A 27,274-nucleotide genomic window follows, 5' to 3' on the forward strand; every position below is an offset into this window, starting at 1 on the left:
TGCTCTGTGTGGGAGTGCGGCCGGGTCCCAGTCCGCAGGCAGGAGCCGGCTCCGGTGTGCCCGGGCTGAGGTGCCCCTCGTTGCCGGCGAGCGGAGCCGCGGCGCGCTCCGGGCCCTCAGGGACGCCGTGCAGCCCGAAGCGCGGCCGATGCCTCTGCGGAGGTGCGGGGCCGCTCTCCGAACCGCGCCTTCCCAGCCGGGCGGGTTTCTCTCCGGGGAAGCTCCATTTTTAACATCTCCGCCTTCACATCACCAGCAGCACAGAGCGGCAGGGCCACCCGCCCACAGCCACTGCCGCCTTCTCAGGGTACCTCGGGACCCCCGCTGGGGCCTCGTCGCTCCATGTGGAGAGGCCGACAAACCCCATCCCGTCCCCGGCCGGCCCTCCCCGAGGGCACCCGGGCGCGCAGCACCGCCCCGACAGCCCCTCCTCCTCCCGGGGGCGGTGCGCGCTGACGCGGCAGCGCCGCGGCTTCTCCGCCGGCCGAGTCGCACAATTATGAGAAAGAGGCGCCGGGCCGAGACTGCCGCCAGCCCTGGTTCCCGGTGCGGAGCCGAACCAGCGCCGTCCTCCGCGTCCCGCACCTCCCTTCGCTCCCGGAGCGTCGTCCTTGCCCGGCCGCTCCCCACCCCAGCCCTCCGCTGCCGCCGAGCCCAGCCCCGATAGATGGAGACAGGCCCCGCCACCGCCGACGCCGAACCACGAGCAGGAGCTGCCCGGCGAGAGGAGAACCAGAGTCGGCGCCGAGACCCAGCCCGGCCCTGAGGAGAATGGTGAGAGCCGCGGGGTGCGGGGGTGCCGCGGCGGCGGGACCGGGTGCGCCCGGCGGGGAGGGGGAAGGGACGGGACCGCCGGATCAGACCTGTCCCAGCCGGCTGCTGCGGGTCCCGGCCGCCCCGAGCCGCCGCGGCCCCTCTGCCGCCGGGTCCGCCTCCTGCCGCCGCCGCGCTGCCCGTCCGCCAGCGGCAAGGACGGGCCCCGCCGGGCTGCGCCCCCGGGCCGGAGGGGACGCTCGGGCTCCGCGGTGCCGGCTCCCGCTCGTCGCCCGCCCGCGGGCCCGGCCCTCCCGGAGCTGCCGGCCGGGAGTGCCCCGCGCCGCCGGGGCGAGGCTCCCGCCGCCGCCGCCCTCCTCGCACGGTGGCCGGGGCAGCCGCCGCCCCGCAGCCGGTCCCGCGCACCCTCCGCGCCCCGAGCAGCGCCGGGTCCTGCGGCGGAGGCACCGCACGGCTCAGAAACGCGAGCTCTCCGTTCGTGCTCCCGGTGCTGCCTCCGTCCGGCACGGTGGTTTGGTCTAATACCAGAATTCGCACGGTGGACCGTGTAGTTCTCTGGGCTGCAGCAGTTCTCTCTTCTGATCTATGCACCGGTTTGATTTTTGCAGTTTCTGCATGTTATGTGTAAGGGAACGTGTATACGCTTAGAAAGGGATGTATGAGTGTCTCCAAAGAAAACACGGTTTCAATTCCAGCTCTTTATTCTGGCTATTAGACGGTTCTTTATCGGTATAAGTTTATTCCTTAATTAATATTTACAGAATGTAGAGTGACTCATCGCATCAAGTGCTTTCAAGTAATTTTGGAAATATAAGTGTGAGATCTAAATATATGGATTTCTACAGTCTGCTTGAAGTTCTAGTCAGATGCTTTCATTTTAAACAAAGGTGTTTTATTTCACGGTATTTTCTTCAAAACTACGGGGATTCGTGCCTATGAGTCTGCCATTTCTGAGTATATCTGTGAATTGTGTAGAAATGTGGGCTGTGTTTTTCTAGAAACTGCGAATCCAGCACTCCTCTAGGAAGAAGCTGAAAATGCAACCTTCCATTCTGACTTAAAAGAGTGCTTGGCATCTGCCACTTATGTGGTACTTGCTCTTCTCAGCTGAAGTGCTTTGGTGTTGGGTTTAGTTTTGGGGGTCTGGGTTTTTTTGTTTCATTTTTTTAGTTTAACTCTGGTGGTTTTTTTTGGTGCTGATATAGCCTAGAAATGTACAGATTGGTTTTAACCATCATAGTTTTGTAAATTCGAGACTCAGCAGCCTTTCTGGCAGTGTAGTGTTTGCAGCGTTTTATATTTGCTGTGCGTTTACCGAATGTTTTGAAACCACTGTTAAACAGGTGTTTTGGTTGAGTTGAATGTAAGACATTTTATGCAAGCTCATTTTGCTAAAAATTTCCCTGCTGCTCCATGACTATTTAGCAGCTTTGAATAATTGCTGGATGGTGTCCAACATTAAATCAGGAATTATTCTAAGGAGTGAGTTGTTCAATGTGGCAATTCCGGCTGTTCAGTCTTTTTTTTTTTTAAATGTGTCTGTGTGGGTGAGATAAGTGTCTGCTAGATCATCCTTCATACCTTCTGGTATGAGGCCATTCTTGACTTTGCTATTTCAAGGCAGGAAGGGGGGAAACCTTTGTGCATGTGGAGCTGTTCAGGCTGGGTTTGGACTGTTTGTACCTTAGTTTCCTGATGATGTACTTTGATACTTCTTTTGCTTTCTTGAGCTCAGCAGTGGAAAGGTAATGTTCACTTGTACAAAGGCACCTTGAAACATCACCTTGCATTTGACACTTATCTCTCACTTTTAAAGATACTGTATCAGATCATCTATCTCCCCACGTGGATTATCTTGAAGAGAGTTACTCCATTGTTTTAAACTTTCGCTTCTTTTCTTGTCCCTTGAGGCTCTGCCTAACTAGTCTTGCTGCATTACCATTTTGTCTTACCACATCGGCCCAGTTTTCTCTGCTCTGCTGGTGATAGACCACAGCATCCAAAGTCCTCTCTTTTTCTCATCGTTATCTTTGCCACTTGCTGTGCTTCCCTTTCCTGGAAACTTTGGACCAACACCCACATTTTTCATGCTTCTCTTTCATGGCCCATTCATGAGGTGCATTTTTGTTAACCATTCAGTCCTCGTGGACAGTCATGACCGATGAGAGTTTTCTAAACAAAACAATATTGTTTTGAACTTAAATAACTGACTCTGACACAATAGAGTTTGGCTATATTGGTTTGTGATTTGACATCAGTAATATTGCAAATAAACCTCTAAGATGACTTGTCAAAAAGCATGTGTGAAGGGAGATGATAGAATTTTGCAGTCCTTAAAGACTTGAGGATGGATTTCTATATTATAAAGCTTTGAAATACATAGACAGTGTGAAATGATACTTCTGATGCCAAAATATTTAACCTGAAAAATATGTCTTTGTCTTTTTTTTTAACTGATATTTATTTCTTTTGGAATTCCAAATTTCTTTCAGCAGTGTCTACTTTGGCTGCGATATTTACATGCCATGTCAATTTCTTAAACAAGCAACATTAGTTCTGTTACTTTGTCCCACTTTTTAAAGGGCAAACTGACCTTTAAATGTAAGGTCAGTTTAATTTAAGTGTAATCAATGTGTGTGTTTTTCAGAATTGAAGTTTTGTTTTCGGGGTGATGTTTCTGGTTTCTGTGAATAATTCTGTCTTGGTGCATTTTGCCTTCAGTGGTTGAAATTTCAGCAACTGACTTTTCAGCAGATACATTACTGAATAATTTCATTCTCTGTATGTATTTGGATAAGACACTTATGTAATTATTAAAGCTATGTCACTTTTTACCTCTGACACTGACAAATAGCTGTGGTCCCTTACAAATGGGTCTATGTGCTTCATTGGTTCTACAAAGCATAGTCCACTTGACCTGTGGTAGAACCTGAACATTTGTTGCACACTTTCTTTGTGTTCCCTGGCCTGAAGCCTTCTTTTTCCTCTATTGTAGTCTCTGCAGTCTTGTTATTGTCTTTTTTTTTTAATTTAATCCCATTGCTTTTGCTCACATAATGAGAACGGGGAGGTGATGGTGTCACGTATCGTGATACAGCCAGCACTGAAAGTGATCTACCTAATCCTTGGCTTTTGTTATTTTTATTATGGGAAGCTTGGCTTTTCTTATGCTTAAATTATAGGTGTTTTTGTGTTTCAAGTAATAGAAAACTAATCTAACAAAAGAACAGATAAAGTAAACCCCCAAAACCTTAGTGTTGGCTAGCCTTGCTCCCCGGCCTGGCTCAGCAGAGGATTAGCTGGACGTGCCTGCTGCTGTGCAGGAGGGGAGGGAGGATGTGCAGGAGGTGACTTGTCTTTTTGGTAGCAGCCAGTCATTAAACAGCTGACCAGCTGCATCCTAACTGGGTGGGACCACAGCCCTGAGCAGCAGCGGGGATTCCAAGAGCAGTCTCCATCACAGCTGTTCCACTGATGGAAGGAATGCTATTTTTCTTGAGTAGTGGTGAGTTTCTTTCAGCCTTTACACCTATATTTTGCTTAGCATGTAGAGTGTGAGCCACGTTCTTTAACTGCCAGGTTTGCTGGACCCACAGAACAACCTGAGTTTGTTTTTCTCCCCAGCCATTATTTTGCACAGAAGAAGGGGCCACACAGGTTGTTTAATTACTGTTAGGTGAGCAGAGGAGAGTTCTTACTCCTCTGTTCTTTCCAAGAAGGAAAGGCCAGTGAACTTTTGATGGGATAATGAAATACAAAAAACAAGAGAAAAATTGTATAGGATTTTTTTTTCTTTCCAAAAATTGGGTGGAAAATGTCCTGAACATATGGGGAATTCAGGGAGTAAAATAACTGTGTTGCTAATCGTGGTGCTGGTAGTTCCGAAAAGCTGCTTTATGAAAGGACTAGAATATTTAACTGTGGCAAGTGGTTTGACAGCACGTGGTGTAAGGATGTTGCAGGGTTAGTCTGTAAGACAAATGTGGTTGGTTGGCAAGGAGAATTTATAGTATGGTACCAGACTGACAGCACATTAAAGCTTGGTTAACAAGGTACGCGTTTTTTTCCCCTTGACTTAAGCAAAGTTCAGATGTTTCTGAAATGGTAGGCGTGGATTAGACCTTAACGATGGGAACTTCTGTATTTCTTATAAAAATCCTAAAAGTTGCATCATAGTTTATTTAATCTTTATGTTATTAAGAGCAGTATAAGTTTTTTCCTGAAGACTCGTACAAACTCATTCTAACTCGAGCTGTTCCATACGTTTTGTTGTCACATTTTCTGAAATGTTTGAACACTCTGTGTGTATGGCAAATGTGCAGTTGCTGAGTTAATGTATGTCGGCCCATCTTTATTTCATTTGTTCTCAGCTCAAGGAGGATGGCATGAGAGTTGTGTGGTACCATATCTGTTGATTTTTCTACAGCTGCAAAGTCAGAATTTTAGAGGCTGATTCAGTAATCAGGTTAGTACTCTGTTGTGTGTAGTTGGACAACGGATGTTTTTAGATCATCCTACTTCAGAAACAGCTATTGTAAACCCTCTGTCAAGCTTTAGTGGGACTTCATCTTCAGCCTGTTAGTGGAGAGCCCTAGTTTACATCATAAACAGTCCAACACAAAGTGCTTATTTTGTTTAAATGCACATCGAGTGTTTTGCAAAGAGCATGCACCAGGCCAATACACAGTTTCAGTGAGAGTAGTTGTGGGCTCATAGTTTGTGAAAATTATGCACATGTGGATCTTACCAATGTCTAGACTTACTGCTAGTAATTGTAACAGCAAGAATTTGAGGCCTGTTTGATATGGAGAGCACTGGACCTCTCTTTCAAGGAGCCTTGTCAAGCTTTTTGTTTCCTAGTTATGGATCCTAAAGCCTGGTCTGGATGACTCCCAGTGCTATTGGATTCTGCCTTTAATTGTTTACTGCCAAACAGAGCAGACATAAAAAAAAAAAAAGGAAAGAAGTTGTACTTTTGAGAATCGGCATATTGCAATTAAGTTCTGGTTTGCTGATTTTCATTTTGTTTATTTTCTACTGGCAACCTTTTGGGTGATTACTGAAGTATATTTTTGCTGTGTTACACTAAAGCATTCTTGCTTGAGAATACTTTCTCAGTTACAGCTCTAAATTAGTTTAATCTAGGTGGTCAGCCTTTCCCCATAATTCTGTAATCCTCAAAGCCTGGGAAAGTGTCTGTTACAGCTCAGTCAGTCGTAGCACAATGGTTTTTGTAATTGAATCCCAGATTTTGTTCCATGCTTTGTTCACACACCTCTACCCAAAGTGGTACTTATTTTCTTTACCTTATCTGCCTGATTCTTGTCACCTCTTTGTAGTCCCCTGACTTATGCTGGGTCGAATTTTGCAAGATGTCCCCGGCTGATGGTTCTTAGCCAAATGTCTGCTAGATTTTTTCTCTAATGCTGCAGTTTTTGTGAAATGTGGACTTGAAAAACTTGACTCTGAGAGTTTAAATTTAATAAGTAAATCTACATTTATGCCTTCTGCAAACTAATTTCTAGATGCTTTGTTAGGAAAATTTCACTTCACAAGCACTAATTGCTTAAAAGTTTCTAGACTTGGGGCACTCTTAGAGCTAGTGTTATTTAGCAGCCCAGTTCTTCCCACTGTTATTCATTTTATTGACGATATCTTTTCTGACTGACCTGGAGTGCTTGAGATATGTTGCAGGGTAATAACCTCAGGTTATGGGTTCAAGCCCTTTGCTAGCTGTTCCCACATCTGCCAAAGCTCTTCTTAAAGGTGTGTTGTAATCCAGTCTGAACTCCTCTAGACCCTGGCTGTCACCCTTTCACCTGTCCCTTTGTGTTTCCTTGTATGCTCAGTCACTGGGGATCTGAAATGAATAAACTTCTCGTCACCTTTCATTTTTTTTTTTTGGCGGATTATTTTGTTGGCCATTTCCCTGATTTGGCTTCCACGTGACTGCATAATTGCTGGTGCTGGTATGAGATAGGTTGGGATCATGTGCAGAGTCTTAGGAAAATGGGGTTGTGGCACCCCAAACTCGACAGGAGCTATGAAGCTGAATTTGAACCTTGCTCTAAGGTGCCTAAGATTTGGTTTGTGCTATTGCATTAGGAAGTGTTGGTTACTCTGTGTATCACCCATGGTACATGAATGTTTTCTGGGTCTCACAGCCTTGTGCACAGGCATGGATGGAGCTGTGCCAGCACAAGTCAGGTTCCATGGCCTCTTCAGAGTATAAACCAAATTGCTTTGTAGACCTTGTCTAATTGTACTGCAAGCCCATGTTAGCTATTCTTGAACACTCCTGTATCTAAATTTTTGTTCACAGAGGATGTTTTTCTTGACCTGCTTTTCTGAATGCATGCTAACAGATTCAAGATCACTTGTTTTTACCAGGTGTGCTGTGCTCCAGTCTGTCTCTGAACTGAGCTGCACCAAGATGAGTTTGATCCCTCCCATCAGGTTATTTCTGTTGGCAAATGATTCACTGCTGGTAACTTGTCTAGTGTAACAAAATATTGCTGAATTTCTTTTCTCAGTGTTGTTAACATACAGCATATTTGCTTTTTAGTGCTGTTCTCATTCTTGTTTAACTTTCTCAGGAAGCTCGACTTGTTTCTTTGAGTTAGGAAAAACCAAAGTTGCATTCTGCTAATGTATCTGCCAGAGCTCAGCACAGCAGCCATGTGGACAGGTTCAAAGACAGTCATGCTGCTGTACAGCACTGTTAAAATTGCTTGTAGATTGGCTTTGTGGAGTGAGCATAATGCTGTATTCCGGTTTGTGGCTAGAGCCAGTCTGACAAAGCTGTTTCCTTTCAAAGCCTGTCCCTGGTGCTGCTGCAGGTCATGCAGTCTTTAGGCATAACTTCAGTCACCTGGATAGGTTAAATTATGCATGTGCTTAAATGACACATGATTGGAGCCTAAAAATACCGGTTGTGTAATTACAGAACTGTTAATCAACTTTCTCTTCAATTATAAAAATCAGTTAATCTACACAAGTAGGGGCAGTTAATGATGTTTTAAATGTCGAAGTCTTACCAGTTTGTCCTGTGTTCCCTGACTGCATTATTGTCTGTAGTTTGCAGAATTCTGTTAGACAGCAAATTTAATAACACTTCAGCTGAAGGCATTAGAAGGGTACATGGCTGAAGGTGATCTTTTGGACAAAAAGTTTGAGAGAGATTCATCTTGAAGGAACTCCTGCTCGTGCTAGTAACCTCACACTAGGGAAAGAGTAATGGATCGCCAATACCTTAGCTGACAAATATCCTAGAGAACTGTCCAGGAACTTATCACTGTCTGGCGTGGCAATGCCTCTGGATGCAGAATGAGTTGGAAAAGGCTCGTTGTTCCCGATTTCACAGGCTCTTCTTTACTGACCCCGTAACTGCTGCTGAAGGTGTTTGTGGTTTTGCTGCCGGCTGGCCCTGGAGACAGCCCTGAGAGCACTCACCTGGCCTCAGCCAGGGGCACTCAGCACAGATGTGGAGGTTGGGATGGACTTTTACCTCTTAAACTGGCACCAACTGGCTTTGCAGCCAGAGGCATTGAAAAACAGAAATATCCACTTAAATAACCTTTGCCCTTCTAATTTGTGCAACTTCAGAAATGCTCTTGATGAGGATTTATGCCTTTGCCTCATTAAACGATTGGTCTGTCTCAGTCCTGGTTTCTTTTATAAAAGTCTTACGCAGAAAAATCCTTTTTAAAATTTTCAGCTGTAGAAAACCCATGCTTTGTGTGCATGCAGTTTTGAATATCAATCTTACTGCTCTGTGTGCAACTCCGGGACTCTTTGCCCTTAAATTCTCTGTAATTATTTCAAATGCTTTAGTGAAACAGCGTGGCCCTTTTTATGTTGCTTATGTAGGGAAAGAGGGCAGAAAACACTCATCATCCTTGTCCTGGTTTGGGCTGCCAGCTAGTGTTACAGGTGAGCATTCTGTGGTGCTGAAGGCTGCTAACGAGTGAGTCATTGTGTGAATGTATCCTCTGGTTGTGCTCGGTGCTTTCTGGCCCACAAGAGAAATATTTGGTACTGGTATAATCACAGTACTTTGCTGGACAATGTGATGCAGGAAGCTTTGGGCTGTGCTTTCTTCCTGGTGTGCAAGAAATGTGCAAGAGTGGAGCTTTTCTGCCTTCAGAAAAAATCCTGGTTTTGGGTTGTAGAAGGATGTTTTCTGGTCACAGGCAATCTGAAGAATTCAGGTAGACTTTGCAGAGAGGGGGAGGATTTTTTGCAGGAGCTAATTAGGCAGTGAGTCCCTAGGCTTGCTCAGTGGAGACCAAGGGAGATTCTGAGCAGCTCTTTCCTGCCTTCAAGGAGGATGTAGAACAATTAGCACTGCTGAGATCAGGTTAGTCATTTTTACTATCCTCTTGGGTGTCATTACTGGGTTTTTGGGGGTTTTCTGACACAAGTATAAAGATCTTGCATATAGGACAAGAAAAATCTTTAGTAATTAATGTATTAGGAGTTAGCTGAATGTTAATTATACCATGAATTAGAACAAATCTTCAGTGCCAGATGAGAATGGGTGCTATTCTTAAATGCAGGGCATCTGCCCCTCCAAAACATGACCTTAGGCAATATGTTCTTGCTTCATTGGCAGCTCTTCGAGAAATAAAGAAATAGTCTTAACTTCCTTTCCTTCCTGAATATCAGGATACATGTGCATTAAAAAAAAAAATCTTTTTGTGTGGCAGATCTTCAGTCTTCCCCTGGGTGCCTAGAGCCTGTGTGATTTTGGGGATTATTTTGATGTACCTTGACAATATGCTTAGATCAGCTCAGCTCTTCTGCCAACCCAGTATCTTTCTGCTACCAAAGGGGATGTCCTACTTCCCTTGTTGCCAGCCTGATCATGGCCATGGGATCCTTTCTTGTGCCTTAGTTTTCTGTCCAGTTTGCATCTGAATCAGTTCATTCTGACATTGAAGCTACCTGCTTTTTTTTCTTTTCCCCCCAGAAGTAATGTGCTGGCTTAGGGAGCTCAATCAGCTCCCCAAAGGGTGAGTGCACAACTGCAGGTGGGGGGGAAGTAGCAGGAGAATGGGTGGGAGGGCAGAGTAGGAACTTCCTCAGCTTGTCTTCGACTGCACCCTCACTTTATAATTTGAAGAATTGCATCTGTCAAAGCAAATGTTTCTCCTGTGTTTCTTGGCTTTGCCAGGACCTCCACCTCCCTGCTGATGTCTTTTGTTTCTCTGGAATGATTGTCTTCACTCTTTTCCCAGCAGGCCAGGGAGGAGCCTGTCCCAGGTATTAGTCCAGTTCAGCTTAGGCAGGCCTTTGTGCCACATATACTCAGCATCAGTGAGTTTTACTGGAATTTAGTGTGCTGGAAGAAATTACCATAAATAGAAAACATTTTCCATGTGAAGTTGTTTAATCATTTAATTAGTTGTTTCCCCTACCCTGGGGGAAAAAAACCCCCAACAAACCAAAAAAAAAAGGGTACTTTATTTCTAAAAATAATATATTTAGTTTCTGAGTAATTATTTAGACTTGTGGTATTTAACATAGAAGAGCCTCTGAAAGCATCAAAAGCTCAAACAACCCTCAAAAACAGAGGGTGGAAATTTTTGAAAGTGCCTAAATAAACATTGTATGTTATTTCAGACAGTAATTAGCTGCTTTCACATTTCTCTAATAAACCCAGTTAAGTTTCTTCTTTGCACTTTTCTGGAGTAGAAAACAGAAACCACTTGAATAGTTTTAGTGGGGGACTTTATCTTCTGATAAGAGTTTAGGTACATGGATGTCTCTTGAATGCTGTCAGGCTACTTGTACCCCGAGGTGTAGTCATTGTGCACTGAGCAGCTGCAGGCTGAGCTGGCTGTGAGAGGAGAGCTGCTGCTTTGTCTTGACAGGCAGTGGAAGTGTAACTGAATCCAGTAGCTCTTTGTTATGAGCTGTATTTAAAAATGCTTAAGTCTTCGTAATTTGACAGTAGGTGAACTATAGCAAATTCTTGTTTTGGCTTGCTTTTATGCCAGCTCGTCCTACTTTCTCCAGCCTGTTCTAATCTCCTAAGAAGTCTGATCACTGTAAAAAGTTGACCAAAACATTTGCTTCCCCTGCTGTGCCTAGCAAATACTGGCACATTGGTGTGCACGTGTGTACAGGCAGGAAGAACCCAAAATTCCAGATCTGTTTCAGGTGGGTCTTTGGTTGTGTGTTTGCTGATGGACCTCTTTCCTAGTTTCAGTAGTTTAGATTATGACAATAAATTTGTTTTCCCAGAGACTGTGCCTAAACAAACATAAGTTCTGTGAAATTTCATCATCCTTAGCAGTGGTCTGGTGCTGTCTCCTATTTCATGTGCCCACTAGTATGTTCTGTTGCTCTTCCTTCTCACCCATGCTATTCAGAGAAATATTATTGATCTGTCATAATTAACATGGCATTCCTTTTTTTTTAAATATGTATTCAAAGAGTTGTCTGAGGCCAGCTATGTCAAAAATCCTGTAGTGATAACAAGTTTCCATTGCTCTAGTGAGTTAATAATAGCCTACTTAAGTCAGGAGGTACCAGAATCTTTGCTGTGATGATAGAGAAGTGTCTTCCTTTGTACGACATGAAAAATAAGTCAGATCTGTAAATTGAACAGGCTCAGAAAGTGGTAGAGCAGGACAAACAGCATCCACCCTTCCAGTTTGCTTTGGTAGTTGTAATGTGCTTCAGCTCATACTGAATTAATCAGATGTTCATGCACTTCATGGACTAGAAAGGGAGGACTTTCCTTAAATCTGCAGCTCAGATATCGCTGAAGTACATCCTTTGCACGAGGTGAGGGGGTTTGCTGCCTCTAAAGCTGTCTAGGAACAGTGGCTGCCAGAGCTGAGGTTTTTTCATCAGGGAACAAACCAGAAGTAAATAGAGGGCAGGATTAATTATTTGGCTGGTTGCATGAGCCCTTTCCCACTGCTTTATTTCCAGAAGTGGCCACCACTGCCTCCTTTCTTGCGTCTGTGACTTAATATTCCCTGTGTGAATGGGGAAGGGACTGGAGGTTGCTTGAGGAGCACAGCAACCGGATCCAGACTGCGTGAGTTGCTTTACTGCTGAAACCATGTCCCAAGCCTCATTCCTTCCCAAAATAAATCCAGAGTTTATAGGATTACCTGTTCGTACACCCTCTGTGGCATGTGCAAGGTAAGCCCAGCACTTGCCAGAAATGTGAGGTATGAACCAAACGAATACTTTCACGTAGAGTAGATGTGGTGAGCCAGGAAGTGCAGGGCTTTCAGCAGCCAGCACAGTGTGTCCTATCCATCCCTGTGGAAAGGACCAGGGAGAGGCAGCAGCCTTCATACCCACAGAAATGTTTTGACCGACGTAAAAAGACTTGGCATCGTTCTGTGTGTGTTGGTGAGTAGGAAAGCTGACTCTACCTTCCTGCTGGTCCCATTTAAGAGGGAGTGTAGGCTGGCAATGTGCATCTGGTCAGGTCAGAGCGATGGCAGACTGCAGCTAGATCTCTGGTGCTGAGAGAGGTGAGGGGGATGGAGACTGTACAGTTGTATCACTGTGGATAAGGAAGGGCAAGGAGGCTGGATGCTTAAAAATGTAAAAGATTTGAGATATGTTGAATGACCCATATAAACCAAATTAAAAGTGGGTTTGAAGTGAGGGACCCTATCAGAGAGAAGCAGGCACTGTATGACAGGCTTGCAGACATTCCTATGCACTTTGCCATGCTTCTTTGGTTTTTGTTTTGTTTTAATCTCATTTGAACAGAGTGAATATTAAGAGTGAAAATGTTGGCTGAAAAGCTGTGGCTGTATTTCTTGTAGTTACAACCACACACTCCTTTTCTGTCCTTTTTTTTCATCCATGATGTTAAGTTTTAGGGCATAAAGAATTATTTTCATCTCCTTTGAAAACTAAGTGGTTTGTTGCTTCTAGGTCATAACTTCAGTATATGTTTTGAAATACTTTATGGAATGCATCAAAATGTGATTGGTCCGTGAGCTCAGAGGAAGTAAGTTATAGATTCTTTAGCAAGGCTAAAAATTTTTAGCTTGGTATTTCATTAGTTGGGAAGACTGAAATCAATTTACTTTAGCTCACAGCAATGAAATTGGTTTATCTTCTGCTGTATTTTCTTTTTCCTACCAAAATTCCAAATTCTGTCAATGAAAGTTGTTGGAAAATAAAAATTAAAATGCATTTCTCTCCTTGCTTCCCCTTGGCTTTTCTGAAGGCGTGTTCAGAAACAGCTTGCCATCTGCTGTGCTGACACAGTCTCAGGGAGCCTCTGGTTTTGGCAAGTTTAATTACTGTATCTGTTATAATTGGGCATTTAACTTTGAAGGTGTTTATTGTTATATCAGCTGAGAAAAAGCCAGTTTGAAATTACACCAGTGTGTGACTGTTTTCTGAAATCAACTGATGGTCCATTCCATGGTGACCTGAGCTATCTCATACTGTAGAATCAGTTGTGAAATATTTTCTAAGTGTGTATTAATATTTATTTTATGCCTTGTATGGATGGTATATGCATTTTCAAATTTAATACTCTCTAAAAAAGAGGAATAATTTGATGGCTAGTCTAACTGCAGAACAGCATGGACCATCACTTATTAAATAAATAAATAAATAAATTTATTTTAAGGTATGCTGCATTTGCTCTGAATTTCCCTCTGGAAGACTTGTATTGCAGTTAGAAGGTAACTTTCCCAACAATATGAGTAAAGTGGATTGAGATTAAATGTAATAAAAATATACCAAAAATACTAGGTCTGTGGGTTTTATTCTGGTACATGGGGGTTAAAAGTCACTACTTCATAATGCTAAATTCTGTATGTGAATTTAGAGTATTCTTAATTAAATGAATCTGCAGGAAAAGAATCCCTGAACACGTGAATTATATGCTTTATAATCGCAGGGTGAAATAATTCTCACGAAAACAGTCTGTTCTCCAAATAGCAGATTGGAATAATTTTCATCAAGTTTGAGAGAGCTGTAGAAATCCCTTTTGACAAATCCTGATTACTTTTTGCATCCAAAACTGCACGTGGATTCAGGGAGTTCTGTGGTAGCTTCATTACGTCAGAGAAGAACTTGATGAAACAATAGCTACTCTGTTTGAGACCTGGATCGCTGTGAAATCTGTTCAGAGCAAATCTCCTGAACTGTTTAATAAAAAATAGGATTGTTGAAGGTTTGTTTTCAGCACTGAGGGAGCCATTGAGATGAAGATTCATATCTTTGCTCTCTGGCTCACTTGAGATCTGCTTCCCATGTGCAGAACTGACAGAAGGCTTTCTCTGACTGCCCTCTTTCCTTCCCTGCTTCAACAGTTCTTACTTAAAGTAAACCCAGTAATTTTTTTTCTGTCAAACAGTCTATTTTCAGGACCGTAGCAGTATTTTCACTAGAGAAGTTTTTCAATCCAGAAAAATGGAGCAGTTTGCTTTCTTAGGAGTCCAGTGAAGCCTGGTGAGCTGTTCTGTTCAGAACAGGATCTTCAGCACAGCAGAGACACCTTTTTGTGCACGGTGGGTCTGTCTGTCTGTCTGAGCTCATCACATTCTGTGACAAGAGATGCTCCAATGCATTTGGGGGGGAAAAAACCCCAAAAAACAAAAAAACACACCTCTTCCTTGTAGATCAAGCTGGTAGTGGTTCTAGAGTAATAAGTAATCCTGATGCAGCAGGTAAAATATCATTGCAAAAATGTTTCATTTATAGTGGATTAAACAACAATTAAGATTAAAGCCCAGTCCCTCTCATTTGGAGTGACATTCTTCACAGGGATACATCAAAGCACTGCATAAATATCTTTTAGCACTGTGATAATATCTGAGCCTCTTCTGAGTGTTACACTTACCCATATTTTCTATGGAAGTTAGTACAAAAAATTGAGGTTGACTGGTACTGTAGATGCTGATTCAGGAACAAGTTTTGTAGGTGCTCTGTGTGTGTTTTGCATTCTCTGGACAGACAGCACTGTTATTCTGTGTCAGTCTTTTAAATATAGTTCATAATACTAGGTGGCTAAATGCTTTGTTTTCTCCCCCCCTTTTTGTAAAACAAAACAAAAACCCCCAAACTGAAATTATAGAAGCATGTAACTAAATTGAAGGGAAAGCAAGTAAATTAAATGCCTGGGGTTTGCTGGAGCCAAGAGTTTAAAACAAATGTTAGCAAATATATGGCATCAAACTACCTAAATTTTTTTTTCTTTCCATCTGTTTATTTGCTTAGTTAGCTGAAGTTTCGAAGAGTTTCCTCAAATGATAAATGTTTCTTGAGGAACTGAGCTGTGCTCTGCTAGTATTTTTAATACAAAATTCAAAGTATTTTCTTTGGTAGATAGGCATAACTGTCTTTCAGCTAGCTCTCCACCCCATGCACAATGGCTTAGTTATTCAGCTCGTCCTGGGGTGCAGGTTTCCAGTATCATTCAGTTACAAGTCCAGGTGCTTTACCTGGGGTGTGGTTCTTCCTTAAGGGTTTGAAGCGCCTGCTGGAAATCTTTTAAATGAGCTATTTAAGTAGAGGAGGCTCTGTAATGTTATTAAAACATGAAAGTTTTCATTTGGTGCATTTTATTTATGGTTTGTCTTCCTACAAGAAGCTTTGTAAATTCTAAACTACTTGGTACGCATTAACCCAATTGGATATTGTATTTATCACGGTTTATTTAGCTTTATTCAATGTATTGAGCATAAAAGCAGTAAGATAGAGGTTTGCCTGGAATTTCTGCCTTTCAGCTATAGCTGCAGGAGCCCAGTGCTTGGCTAGGGTTGGTTGTCTGGGCAGGGATCACAGGTCAGTCCCATGGTGTAGCACGTGTTTGGATAATGGAGTGGGTTTCTCAGATAAGAGATCCTCTGGTAAGTCACAGAAAGAGTGTGTGTGGTATGTATAGTTATATAAGAAGCAGTAACTTCAACTGGGAACATTGTCAGTGGACAATTCCTTGAACAGACAAGCTAAAGGACATTCTTAGGACAGAATGTCTCTTAGAAATATTTTGAAATTTATCTTGTTGACTGTAAGTGACCTAGACAGATAGGACTCCTCTGCGGCAGTGCTAGCACGACTATTCCTGCTGCACATAGTTTCCACTGTGTCTTCTTGTTTTCAGGCTTGCTCAAGCTTTCCTGTATTTACTTCTGTCCAAATGGAAAATAAACTTTTTGGAAAATTTGAGGCAGTGGAGAAAGAATATAGAGTCTATATTAATTTTTAAATAAAGGACAAATAAAATTGGCAGATCTTCTCCTTTAGAAAGTATTGCGTGTGTTGAACTGCCATATGGTGTAAGCAGAGATTTGAAAGATGAAATGGGAGATGGTGTAGAAAGTGATACGACTTCTAAATTTGAAGCTCAGTCTATGCAATCAGTAACTGAAATCCCCATTATCAGCCCTCCACAGAGGTCACAGTTTGGCAAATTATTTTTTAATTCAGGTCAGTTTCCTGATTCAGTGGGGAGCTTTACAGAAAAACAAAATTGTCAGGAGAACTGCTGGGTTGGTATGCACTGTTGCAGGCTCCAGGGCGATATAGTTGGGAAAAGTTAAATTTTAGTTTTGTAACAAATATTGTTACAATATTGTAACTTATGATCTTACTACAGTATACAGTATCACAAAAGAGTACAAAAAATAAACAGGGATCCCTTTATGCATGAAGAAGTTCAGGATTGTAAGCTACAAATATTATTTATACCTGCCGTATTTGTGTTAATTGAAAATCATGCAAGTCATTTTGAGATCTTGCCAAGCAGGCAGGCTTACTTTCTATAGAGAAAATAATTCAGACCAAGCTTGTTGAATAAACTTTGAAAATTTCACAATAGCTTGATAAGGCTTTGCCGTGCTGTTGTGCATCAATTGCTAGAACTTAATTGTCTTCTTACTCAAATATGTTGAATGAGAGGCTCTTATAAGCATATGAACTGAAGGGGGGAGAGTGGTAGGTGGTTGGTTTTTATTTCTGAGACCTGATCTCATACTGTACTTTGGTGATAGTTTCTTTTTTTGAAAATTTTTTTTTCACTTGCTATATGCAAAACCTTAAATTATAGTTTGTGGTAAAGTTTCATTCTACAAACAGACTTGCTGAAGTTATCCAGTATGAATTTCAGTAAAGATAACATATAAATCTTGAGCAGATACATTTAAATAATCTCTGTTATCAGAGCTTTGGAGTGCTAATGCTACTGCTGAATTAAACACAGCTGATATTAAAATGGCTATGATAAAACTTCCACCTGTTTTAAAAGGCCGTGGGATTATCTCGGCATTTAGATACTTCCAGAAGTTGTAAATAGTGTTGGGCATGTTCTCTTGAGTTTGTAGTTCAGCAAGTACTTGTGTAAGTTTTGTTTCAAATAGCAATTAAAATTATTTCAGCATTGGTGAAACTGTTGGGAGAGGACATATTTATTTAAAATAGTGTACAGTATTTCCTTTAATCATGATCCCAGGGTGAGTATCTCTCTTCTAGGTTTTGAACCAAAGTGAAGTGCTCTCTGCTTCTTGAAGTTCTTTCAGAAGTACTGAAAGACACAGTGAACTTTGTCTGCACAGAAATGTACAACCAGAATGAGGTATCCTATAAAACCTACAGCTTAAAGTCTGTGCAAAAGCCTTGTTGGCCTCCTCGGGATGAGGAGTTAGTAGTTACTGTTGTACCTCTTCCAAAAAAGGTAAAAGTTAAGAATTATTATGTGTATAGATAAGATCCTGCCAGCACTATCTGCTAAGAGGTCTTAATGTGGTAAAATTTTCATAGGCTTACCTGAAAGGAAAAGTGAAGGTAATTTTTGAGTAATATAAATGGTATTAAAATTTTTCTTGTAAGTCTTAAATTTTATTTAGCTTGAGAGATTGAGAATGCACAGGAAAGAATATGGGAAAGTAAGGGTTTTTTCCACAAGATGCAATTTTGAGAGGAAAGAAAGTAAATAGTTGAAAAGTAACTCTCTATATGTTGATGCTACTTGTGCTTTTTGCTAAAAGGCTCCTGACCCATGTTACCCATAACCATGGTGTAAAGTGCATCTTCTAAAAATACACTGGGAAAACAGCACTGGGAGCAGCAGGAGCTGCCTGTTGCTGGAAGCAGAGTTTGGGAGGTGGAGTTGTGTATCCTGCTCCGATGATGAAAAAGCTTTAATAAGAGTAGGCAATTTTTCTAAAACAGTCTGATAACTCACATTGATTTTTGACTTCTGACTTTATCTCCTATTTTAACTTAATCTTTAGCTGATGAGGAAGTATTTCTTAGAGGTAATTGCTGCAACTCATTTATACTTAACAGTGTCCTCATATCATCTTCCTTTTTCTGGTCATCGCGGGAGCATTATGTAATAATAGTTCTTATTTACATGGAAGGCAATACTTCCTACGTTTTTAATGTGATTTTTACCCATTTATGGGAAGTGTCTTTCACTCAGTTCTCATCTCTTCTTGGTTTGTATTTTCTTTTTTTTTTTTTTCCTTTTTTTTCTTTTTCCCTCTCAAAACAAGACTCTAGAATTAGCAAATCCTGTATAAAATCGCCTGCAATAAAGATTAATAAGCATGCAGGCATGCTTCTACAGAGAGTCTGATTTTACCAAATGAGAAGTTCCAAGTATGTTTTAATAGCATGACAGAGCTGCTTCTACATAAATAACGTGGATGTAGTAGTGCTGTACTGAAAATACTTTCATGGCTGAAGAGTAGAGGGAAATCCTTGATGAGTGGTTACAACTACATTCTTTGAGAGAAAAATTAATGAATGGTTAGTTAATTTGTTTTGGGGGCTTTTTTTTTCTTTTTTTTGGAACTGTTTATTATGAAAAGTGGCGTTGCACATTGTGAGCCAGTGTTCCTTGTCCCAAGCTTTGATCACCACTTAATAATAAAACAATATTGTGTGGAGCAATTGACGCAATTGCTTGTGGTTTATATTCTTTGGATTTTAACATCTTTAGTGTTATGCCTGTGATCTCTTGCTTCAAGGTGTGGTTTTAGCCAGCTGGCTGAAACATCTAAGTATTAAATGACTTTTCTGTATCTTTTTATATTCTGGAGGATCTGCAGAGTTAAGCTTAAACTACTGCAGTGTTAAAGTTTGAATGCTCAGTTTTAAGAAATTAAATGCAAAAATACCCATGTAAACAGTGGGGACTCAGGCAAGAGAAAATAGCTTGCAGAACTGGGATTCATCTCACAAAGGCTAAAGCTTAATAGTGCTTTAAAAAAAAACTTAGTGAGGAGCTAAAAATTTGGACCACTTACTATATGTAAAAATACACATTTAGTATGATATATGTATAAATGTACATATACACATGTTAAATTTATTTTTACAGCACTGCTAATCATCTGATAAAGGTAGGGAAGAGAGAGAGCTGTTTTGTGCCCACCTGTAAGGCACAGGTGTCCTAGGAAATACTCAGCTCCCTTGTGGTAGATGGTGCACTTTTCTTACCAAAAAACTGAGGAGATGCTACTAAAAGATTAGAGATGAATTTTGAGGACAGCAGAGGAAGAGGTCTCTTTCACAAGCCTCTTAAGGGTCAGACACTTTGATCTGCTTCAAAGGAGAATGAAAGGAAAACACACCAAAAAAATGCCAACAAACAAAGAAGAGGGAAAAGCACCATAAATGTAATGGAATCCTCCATAACACAACGTTTGCATATAATGTTTAATATCCTGCTTTTCCCTCACTGGGCCTTCTTTCTCCTTTGCTACAGCATTCATTCCTGTCTGTAGGGAAAGGAGGTAGGACAGTAGCAAATTATGACTGTGGCTATTTAATTTATTCCAGGTATTTAAAGTATTAGTTTAAATGTAAAATGCACTGTGTGAGTGCTCATTCTCTTGTCTTGCTTTTCCTTCCATGATTCTTTGCTGTGAATTGCACATCTTTTCTCCTTCTGTCTCTGGAAGTCCCTTTACTCTGCAACTTTTCCTGCTCCTTGGAAGAGGCTGGTGGTCTTCTTAATATGAAGACAGAATTTGGAGCAGCAGTTTGTTGCTGTCTTGATAAATTAATAGTCAAAGTTCACTTAAGCAAAATATTGGAAGGTGGTTTTGATGAATAGTGTGGGAAAGAGCTGCTGAGTCTGGGAAATGTTTTGAAAGAAGGTGGGCAGTTCAGGAGCAGTTTTCCAGGGGTCTTTATTAAAATTAGCTGGTATATTCTTACTTCTAATCATTTCTCTGTATTATCTTAAACTGATGTCAAAGTTGCATTGAGTGCAAAATGCGTCCATCTTCGCTGAAACTTCTCTTATAATCCAAAAAACACCAACAAAACAAACCTCTAAATTTCTTCATAGCTTCCACAGACCTCTGATTAGACACCTGTGAATAATGTCCATCAGTCTTTTTTCCCCTTGTTGTAAAATAAAACAGTGTGAAATTTATCAAACTTTTCTAAAGGTAAAATGTAAATTGCTGTTAGCAATGAAGTACATTGCTGTTAGCAATGAAGTAATTTTAATGTAATCTTAATAAGGATTTAAATTAGTATTGCATAAGATGCAAATTAGCATTCCAAGATTTTTCCATGTTTTTAATTGCTAAAAATCCTGTCTGAATTCCTTTCCCAGTGTGTTGCTGAAACATGACGTAGATGTTATGCATTATGATGTTGTTTAGCAAGTAATCTTCAGATTATTATGTAAGATAATGTTAACGTGGTTGTTGAAAGCAACTGAAATGAAATTATGTCCAGTGATTGGAATAGTAAGCATTTAAGTAAGGCACATCCTTAATTTCATGTTTCAAGTTTAACCTTAGAACACAGTTCAGAGATGCCAATTAATCTTATTTACTGAAATGAAAAGTTTCTTGATGAAGAACAAAGGTTTTGACCTATTTATTGCTACTAAGAAAGATTGCCAGTGTTAGAAAGCTTCCTTACCCATAATCTCAAGACAAAAATCTTACTTCATTAAAGAGGGAAATAGATGAAATTAGTGTTATCTCAGTTTAGTGCAAATAATTTTTATATATTTTTACTTGATTTTTTTTCTTAGCAAGATAGGGTAGCAGTGTATCTTAAAATTGTGGGTTTCTTTGGGTGCATCTTGATTTACATATTAAAATTTTTGCTATTTGAATGTTAGCTTTGAAAAACATTACTTCTGATTTTAAGTGATTTGTTTATAGATTACATAATGATTCTGTGTGTCTCAGCTTTTGGAGAGATGTGTGAGATGCTTTTATAAGGTCATATATGGTTTTAGTTTTTGAGAGACAGAGCAAACCCCTCGTATTCTAGCTCTTGTTTCCTTAAAAAGCATTTTGCTCTGCAAAGGTATGTGATTCGTATTTTATAATACTATTAAATTTTTTGTTTTTCAGTCCCAGAAATCCTGGATAGAAAATACTTTCACGAAGAGGGAGTGTGTGTATATTATACCGAGCTCAAAAGACCCCCACAGGTAAATGAGAAATGATGCAAGAACTCATTGCTGCTCTTTGAAATTGAAAAAGTCAGCATTATGAAGAGTGTTGGGCTGTGTTTCTGTATGAGGTACTGGCTTGGGTTTGTGCCTTCATGACTGGACATTGTCACTCTGAATAGATTGGATTCTTTTTTTTCTTTTTCTGAAAGTACTTTGGCATTGCAGAAATCTCCAAAAAATGTTCCCCTGTTCCCTTTGCTGCTTCTTAGCAGTCCTCCTGCTGATGTCTGTGATCTGTTTACAGTGAGGGGGGGATTGAATAAAAGATTTCTGAAGTCAGTGTCATAGAGCTATCCTCTACTGGAATTTAAATAACATCATTGTGAGTGTAGGGTGAAGTGTGAAAATCAACCTGACAGTGTAGGAAAAGAGGTGAAGAATTCATAGAAGAATAAAGAAGACCAAGAATTGGGGTGGGGAAAAAGTTACAAAAAAGGACTGAAGAAATACTTGCTTCTAGGGAAAACAGATAAATGAGAACTGTTCGGATTTCATGTGGTATGTAACAATTTTTTCATCCTTAAATTCTTAAAGGAAAAAAAAATGAGGCTGAAAAATGGGGAAATATGTTTCTAGAGGGGAGGCTGAGGCTAAGAATATTTTGCATATCTCACATGCTGTTTTTACCTTGTCTTAAATTAGAGGTGTGAAATCGGGCAAGTCAGTGATAACTCCAGTATATCTAGTTGACTTTCCCCAAGTGTTATAGGTATAATTTAACAGTTCCTACAATGATTGAGTTTGATGTGCATAATCATGACACTTGTGTCAGAGCTAAAATAAAGTCAAATTGAAAATAGATTTAAAATTGGTATTTTAAAGGCAGTTTTGTTTTCCCAAAATGTTTACTATTGTAATTACGGATTTCAGGTCACCTTTTTTTTTGTAAGCTTCATATATGTGAGAGCAGCTGAGAAACCTGTTCTTCCGAGGTTGCAGAAACTTCTATTTCACTCTTTTCCTTAAAAAACACTTAAAAGTCTCTTTAGTTACGTTGGGGAAGGTTACTATTTTTCATTTAAGAACTTTGTTTTTAAACAGGAAAGGAACTAAGCCCTGTAGAATTTTAAAATTATTGTAAATAATTCACCACATTCCTTGAAACCATGTGACATGAGAAGCTTTTAGAATTTATAGCCACGATTGCAGCACATGGAAAATTTGCAAATGCAAACAAAGTAATTAGGAAGCTGTTAAAATTTCCAGAGCATTTAACAAGGAACAGAATGGTCTTTAACACTTGCCCTTTCAGCTTAACCAATTTGTAGCTTACACTGGCCTTTACAACTTTCCCACCACGTTTTGTCCTTCAGTTTCTAAGAATGGTCTGCTGTTGTTGGTGCATTACTCACTGTTGTGTGTGAATTATGTGTGAAGTTTAGTCACATCTTTAAATATTTCTTACAGATGCCTTCCAGGATGTCAGATTTGTCAGCAACTTGTCAGGTAAAAGGTCTTTGTAATTACAATATTTATGAGTATTTTCTCATTAAATAAGTGCTTTCATAATAGGGTTTTAAAAAGTTTTGATCAATATTATGAGTGACAACTGGTGACAGGTTAGATATAAAATAAATATAACTAATGTTTAAAGAACTGTCTGCAATAAGTAGGTCACAGATTTATAAGTGTTATATAAATTACTTTGCTTCAAAGAAGCAATTTCTCCTGGCCTCCAGCTTGCTGCCTTAGTGAGCTTCAGTATTTTGCATAATAATATGTATTGTAATTGACTATTGCTGTAAATGTTTATGGCAACAAGGCTTGCTCTGGAGAAGAGGTTTATCTAATGTCTAGAATCTTTGCTTTCGAAATGTAATCTATCCTTCTTATCAATAAAGGAAGTTCTTTTGTCTTATAAAGTAGTATTTACTGAAGCATTCTCGATGATCTGGCTGGGTGCAGGTGCTGCTGTGGCCGCCTGGTCAGACAACATGCTTGTTTCACTGCCAGTCTGGCTATGAAATACTCCGATGTGAAGCTGGGTGAAAACTATAATCAGGAAATAGAAGAATGGTCAGTGGAAAAACACACAGAACAGACCTCTACTGATGCTTATGGTGTCATCAACTTTCAAGGTGGCTCTCATTCTTACAGGGCTAAGGCATGTATGATGTTTTGTTGTTTCTTTTTTGTCTTACTCTCACCATGTTGGTGCTGAATGCTTCATTTAGCTTCTGAAATTGAAGGCTGAAAATATTAACACCTCTGTTGTGACAAATCACTGCCCTCTTCTATTCTAGCATTTTTGTTGTGGTTTGAATTCTTTCTAATTTCCATTTGTATAAGATTTTTAGTTGTGGTAGAAATTATTTAAAGCTTGTGCAGTTACAGGCTACAGGGAGTTCTTGTACAGTGTGACTCCTGTGGTCAAACTGAAGTGCTTGAGTGAGGGAGCTGTGTTCTTTATGCAGCTGGTAGAACCCCTGAGGACAGTCCAGTGCTCCAGGTCAGATCATCTCTGTGGAGAGAATGGCCCTTAGCACTTTCATGTTCATAATAGCAGTGTATGGGTTCCTTTGTACTTAGTGTAGCTTAAAATTGCTTGAGCCTTTTGCTAGGAGCACAGAAACAGCAGGCTGCCCACACTCATTTCTGCTTCCTTCTCCAGAGTGCAAGTGGGGTTGCTCAAACCAGTTTAATGGAGTAGTGTTGTTTTGTTATTTAGAATTTGATTCAAGAAGGGTTCAATTTCTGCCTACTGTCCCCTCCTCTATTCAGTAGCTCATACTGAAGATGTGGCAGCATCGTAGCTGATCTACCATCTACTTAATCTTACGCTGTTAAACATGGAGTGTTAAAAAGCTGCCAGTTATCAAATTTTCTACTGAAAAATGTGGGTTTCCTTCCCACCAAGAACAGGAAAGGAAAACCAAGCAACTGTAAAACTCTTTGCAGGGGACACGAAAGCCTCTCCCAGTAGATGGCAGAGCTTTTATAGATACTTCTGAGTTTCATCTAATTTAGAGATCATCCAGTGCTTTCACAGAGTCATGTTTCTAGGTCACTGTGCCAGTAGAATGGAATACCATGATCTTTCTGTAGTTGTTTCCTTTCCAAAGCTTGCTTTCAAAACTCTCTTGTCCTGGACTATAGAGGATATAAAGGAAACTTGTTCATTTATTGCATCTGCTGTGTTTTGAGAAAGTGAATTACATTTTCCATAGCCAGGAGTAGGATAATATATCCTGAAATACATCCTGGTTCTTCTTTTTACACACTTGAAGCTTTTAACTCTGTTCTTACGCCTGCAGTACGTGCGATTGTCATATGACACTAAGCCTGAAGCTATTCTGCAACTTATGCTTAAAGAATGGCAGATGGAATTGCCAAAGCTTGTTATATCTGTACATGGGGGCATGCAGAAGTTTGAACTTCACCCGCGCATCAAACAGTTGCTTGGCAAAGGTCTTATCAAAGCAGCAGTAACCACAGGAGCCTGGATTATAACTGGAGGAGTGAACACAGGTAAGAAACTACCAAGGAACGTGCACGATTAACTGGATTGCAGTTTTATAAGAGCCAAAAGATTTAATGGATGGATGCATTGCTTCATCCTAAAACAAAGGAAATTTGCATGAGTTTGGTCAAGTGAAATTAAAAGAATACATTTTGAACATGTGCATTTGAAAGTGGGCTGCTATTTCATCTTGCAAAGAGAAATAACATGTGGAGGGGTTGGGTTTTGGGCTTTGTTTTGTTTGGTTGGTTGTTTTCTGGGTTTTGTTTTGGAAACAAGGAAAAGGAAATGTGATTTAAAAGAGGTACAGTAATGTGCTGGAAACTCTTCAGTTCTTGCTAGGCTAATATTTGTTTTGTTAAATTACTTTGTTTCTTCCTAGTAGATGTAGCATGGTGCTTTTTCTTTGGTAATGTGTCAGTAAGTTCCCAGATCCTTAAAGGCCTAGTTATGTAAATAAAACAGTTAAAGGTCCAGTTACCTAAATAAATATTTGTATTTCGTAGTAAGATGTGGCATTCAATACATTGGAATCTTTTTATGCACGAACAGGTGTTGCAAAACATGTTGGTGATGCTCTAAGAGAACATGCTTCCAGATCATCTCGAAAGATTTGCACTATTGGGATTGCTCCGTGGGGAGTGATTGAAAACAGAAATGACCTTGTTGGAAGAGATGTAAGAATGAATTACCTAAGTGAAATAACGATGTACCTCATTTACTTTTGACACATCTGCTCAAGCCCATTTTTCCCTTGCTTTGCATCATTGGAATACTTGCTTTACTATGAAGATACACTGACATCTGTGACTTATGCAAGATCATTACTGTAAACAAGTTGCAAAATGCAAATGTGCTGCAGGAGGAGCTTGTTCTCAAGTATTTAATCCTTCTCCACCCCCCCGATATTATTGAATCAAATAAAAATTCTAAAGTATTACAGAGGATTCACATTTAGAGAGGATAATAAGTTGAAAAATTTTGATGTGGAGTCTTCAGTCCTTCAAACAGTGGCTTCTGTTTGCCAGAGAAGTCACAAATTTTCCCCAAAAACACCTTTTCAAAGGATCTTTTCTCTGTTGTCCTTCTGAACAGCATCCTTTAGTGATATAATTATCTGCTTCCCTGCACAAAGTTCAGAGCTGCAGCTGTTGGTGTATCCTGATCCAAGGCATGCTTGTATGTGTCAGTACTTCCTTTTGTGTCGTTGCTTCATGTTGAGCCACCAGTTCTTGTGTCTAGTTAAGTTTCACAGAGACAAGTGTGAATCTTTGCCAGTAAAAGACATTGTTGTGTGCTTTCACTTAGGTGGTTGCTCCATATCAGACCTTGTTAAATCCATTAAGTAAACTAAACGTCCTAAATAACCTCCATTCCCATTTCATTCTGGTGGATGATGGAACAGTTGGAAAGTATGGAGCAGAAGTTAAACTGCGAAGAGAACTGGAAAAAACGATTAATTTGCAACGGATCCATGCAAGTAAGTAATTCTGGTGCCTGAGGGCTGTTACTATGGCTTAATGAAAAAGGTGTTTGCATGAAACATCTGAATGGCAAAATAGAAAAATGAAATCTTCTGTTTATGTTTCAAGTCTGAAATTGCAAATTTCAGCAGCTGCTCTGGACCATAGTTATTGCTGATAGATGTAGGATTTCTCTGAGACCACAGAGGAATGCTTTCTGAATAAAGTTGTCTATTTACTTTGATAAAGCAAATTAAGTCACTTCAGGTCTTGGTGTGTTGTCAGACCTTATTGGTCTGACTGATCAATGGTTTTGACAGTACTCACTTGCAGTTTCACAGTTTGCAGTTTGGTGTTTTCCCAATTGTGGAGCAACACATGTATTTTGATTCTCACAGAAATGCTTTTGCAATATTTCCCATCAGTAGAGGGTTTCCATGTATCCGTGTTCAAACTGTATATTTGTTGTCACCTTTTAAAACTGTTTGGGCAAGGTTAAAAGAGGAGGTCTGTAAAGAAAAATTCTTCATTTTTCTGCATTAGTTCATGGATATTTCTGTGAGGAAACTCTTCTGTTGTGTGGTCTGTGTCCTGTTGTATTTACCAGCTTGGCAGTGCTTGTGTCCCAGCCCAGGATATAAAGGGCTTGAAACTGTGCATTACCAACAGTTAATGTTTAGAAAGGCAGCATTTTAATTTTGATTCAGTAGAAAGGACAAACTTGATTTATTAAATATGTAAAACTGACCTTAGCGTTCACTACACACTTACAGTGTTGTCTGGGGTTTATTATTTATTTGCAATTTTCCAGGAATCGGCCAAGGTGTGCCTGTGGTGGCACTTGTGTTTGAAGGTGGCCCCAATGTCATCCTCACAGTTCTAGACTTCCTTCAGGAGAGCCCTCCAGTGCCCGTGGTCGTGTGTGAAGGAACTGGTAGAGCTGCAGACATCCTGGCCTATGTTCACAAGCAAACAGAGGAGGGGGGGTAAGTCCCAGCAATGCCAGCCTGTCACAGAGCCACAGAATGGGTCAGGTTGGAGGGGACCACAGTGGGTCATCCCAGAGCACATGGCACAGGATTGTGTCCAGACAGTTCTTGTCATACGCAGATAAATGACAGGATGTATAGATGCATGGTATCC

General features: G+C 40.5%; 1 protein-coding gene across 2 annotated transcripts in view; it reads left to right on the plus strand.

The window, feature by feature from the left end:
- The first annotated feature begins 467 nt into the window (after window positions 1-467).
- The window catches only part of TRPM7 (transient receptor potential cation channel subfamily M member 7), a 52,693-nt gene continuing 25,886 nt past the window's right edge, over window positions 468-27,274 (plus strand). Inside the window, exons 1-8 of one of the 2 annotated variants that reach the window (XM_039557650.1) lie at window positions 468-774; window positions 21,105-21,184; window positions 22,616-22,654; window positions 23,114-23,312; window positions 24,463-24,676; window positions 25,221-25,345; window positions 25,977-26,148; window positions 26,943-27,117. In XM_039557650.1, the coding sequence (XP_039413584.1) occupies window positions 772-774; window positions 21,105-21,184; window positions 22,616-22,654; window positions 23,114-23,312; window positions 24,463-24,676; window positions 25,221-25,345; window positions 25,977-26,148; window positions 26,943-27,117 (1,007 nt within the window). In that variant the 5' untranslated portion in view covers window positions 468-771. The remainder of the gene's footprint in view (window positions 775-21,104; window positions 21,185-22,615; window positions 22,655-23,113; window positions 23,313-24,462; window positions 24,677-25,220; window positions 25,346-25,976; window positions 26,149-26,942; window positions 27,118-27,274) is intronic. The other variant, XM_039557651.1, reaches the window with a different exon arrangement.

This window comes from Corvus cornix, chromosome 10 (genome assembly GCF_000738735.6).
Source record: "Corvus cornix cornix isolate S_Up_H32 chromosome 10, ASM73873v5, whole genome shotgun sequence".
Classification (NCBI taxonomy): Eukaryota; Metazoa; Chordata; class Aves; order Passeriformes; family Corvidae; genus Corvus; species Corvus cornix.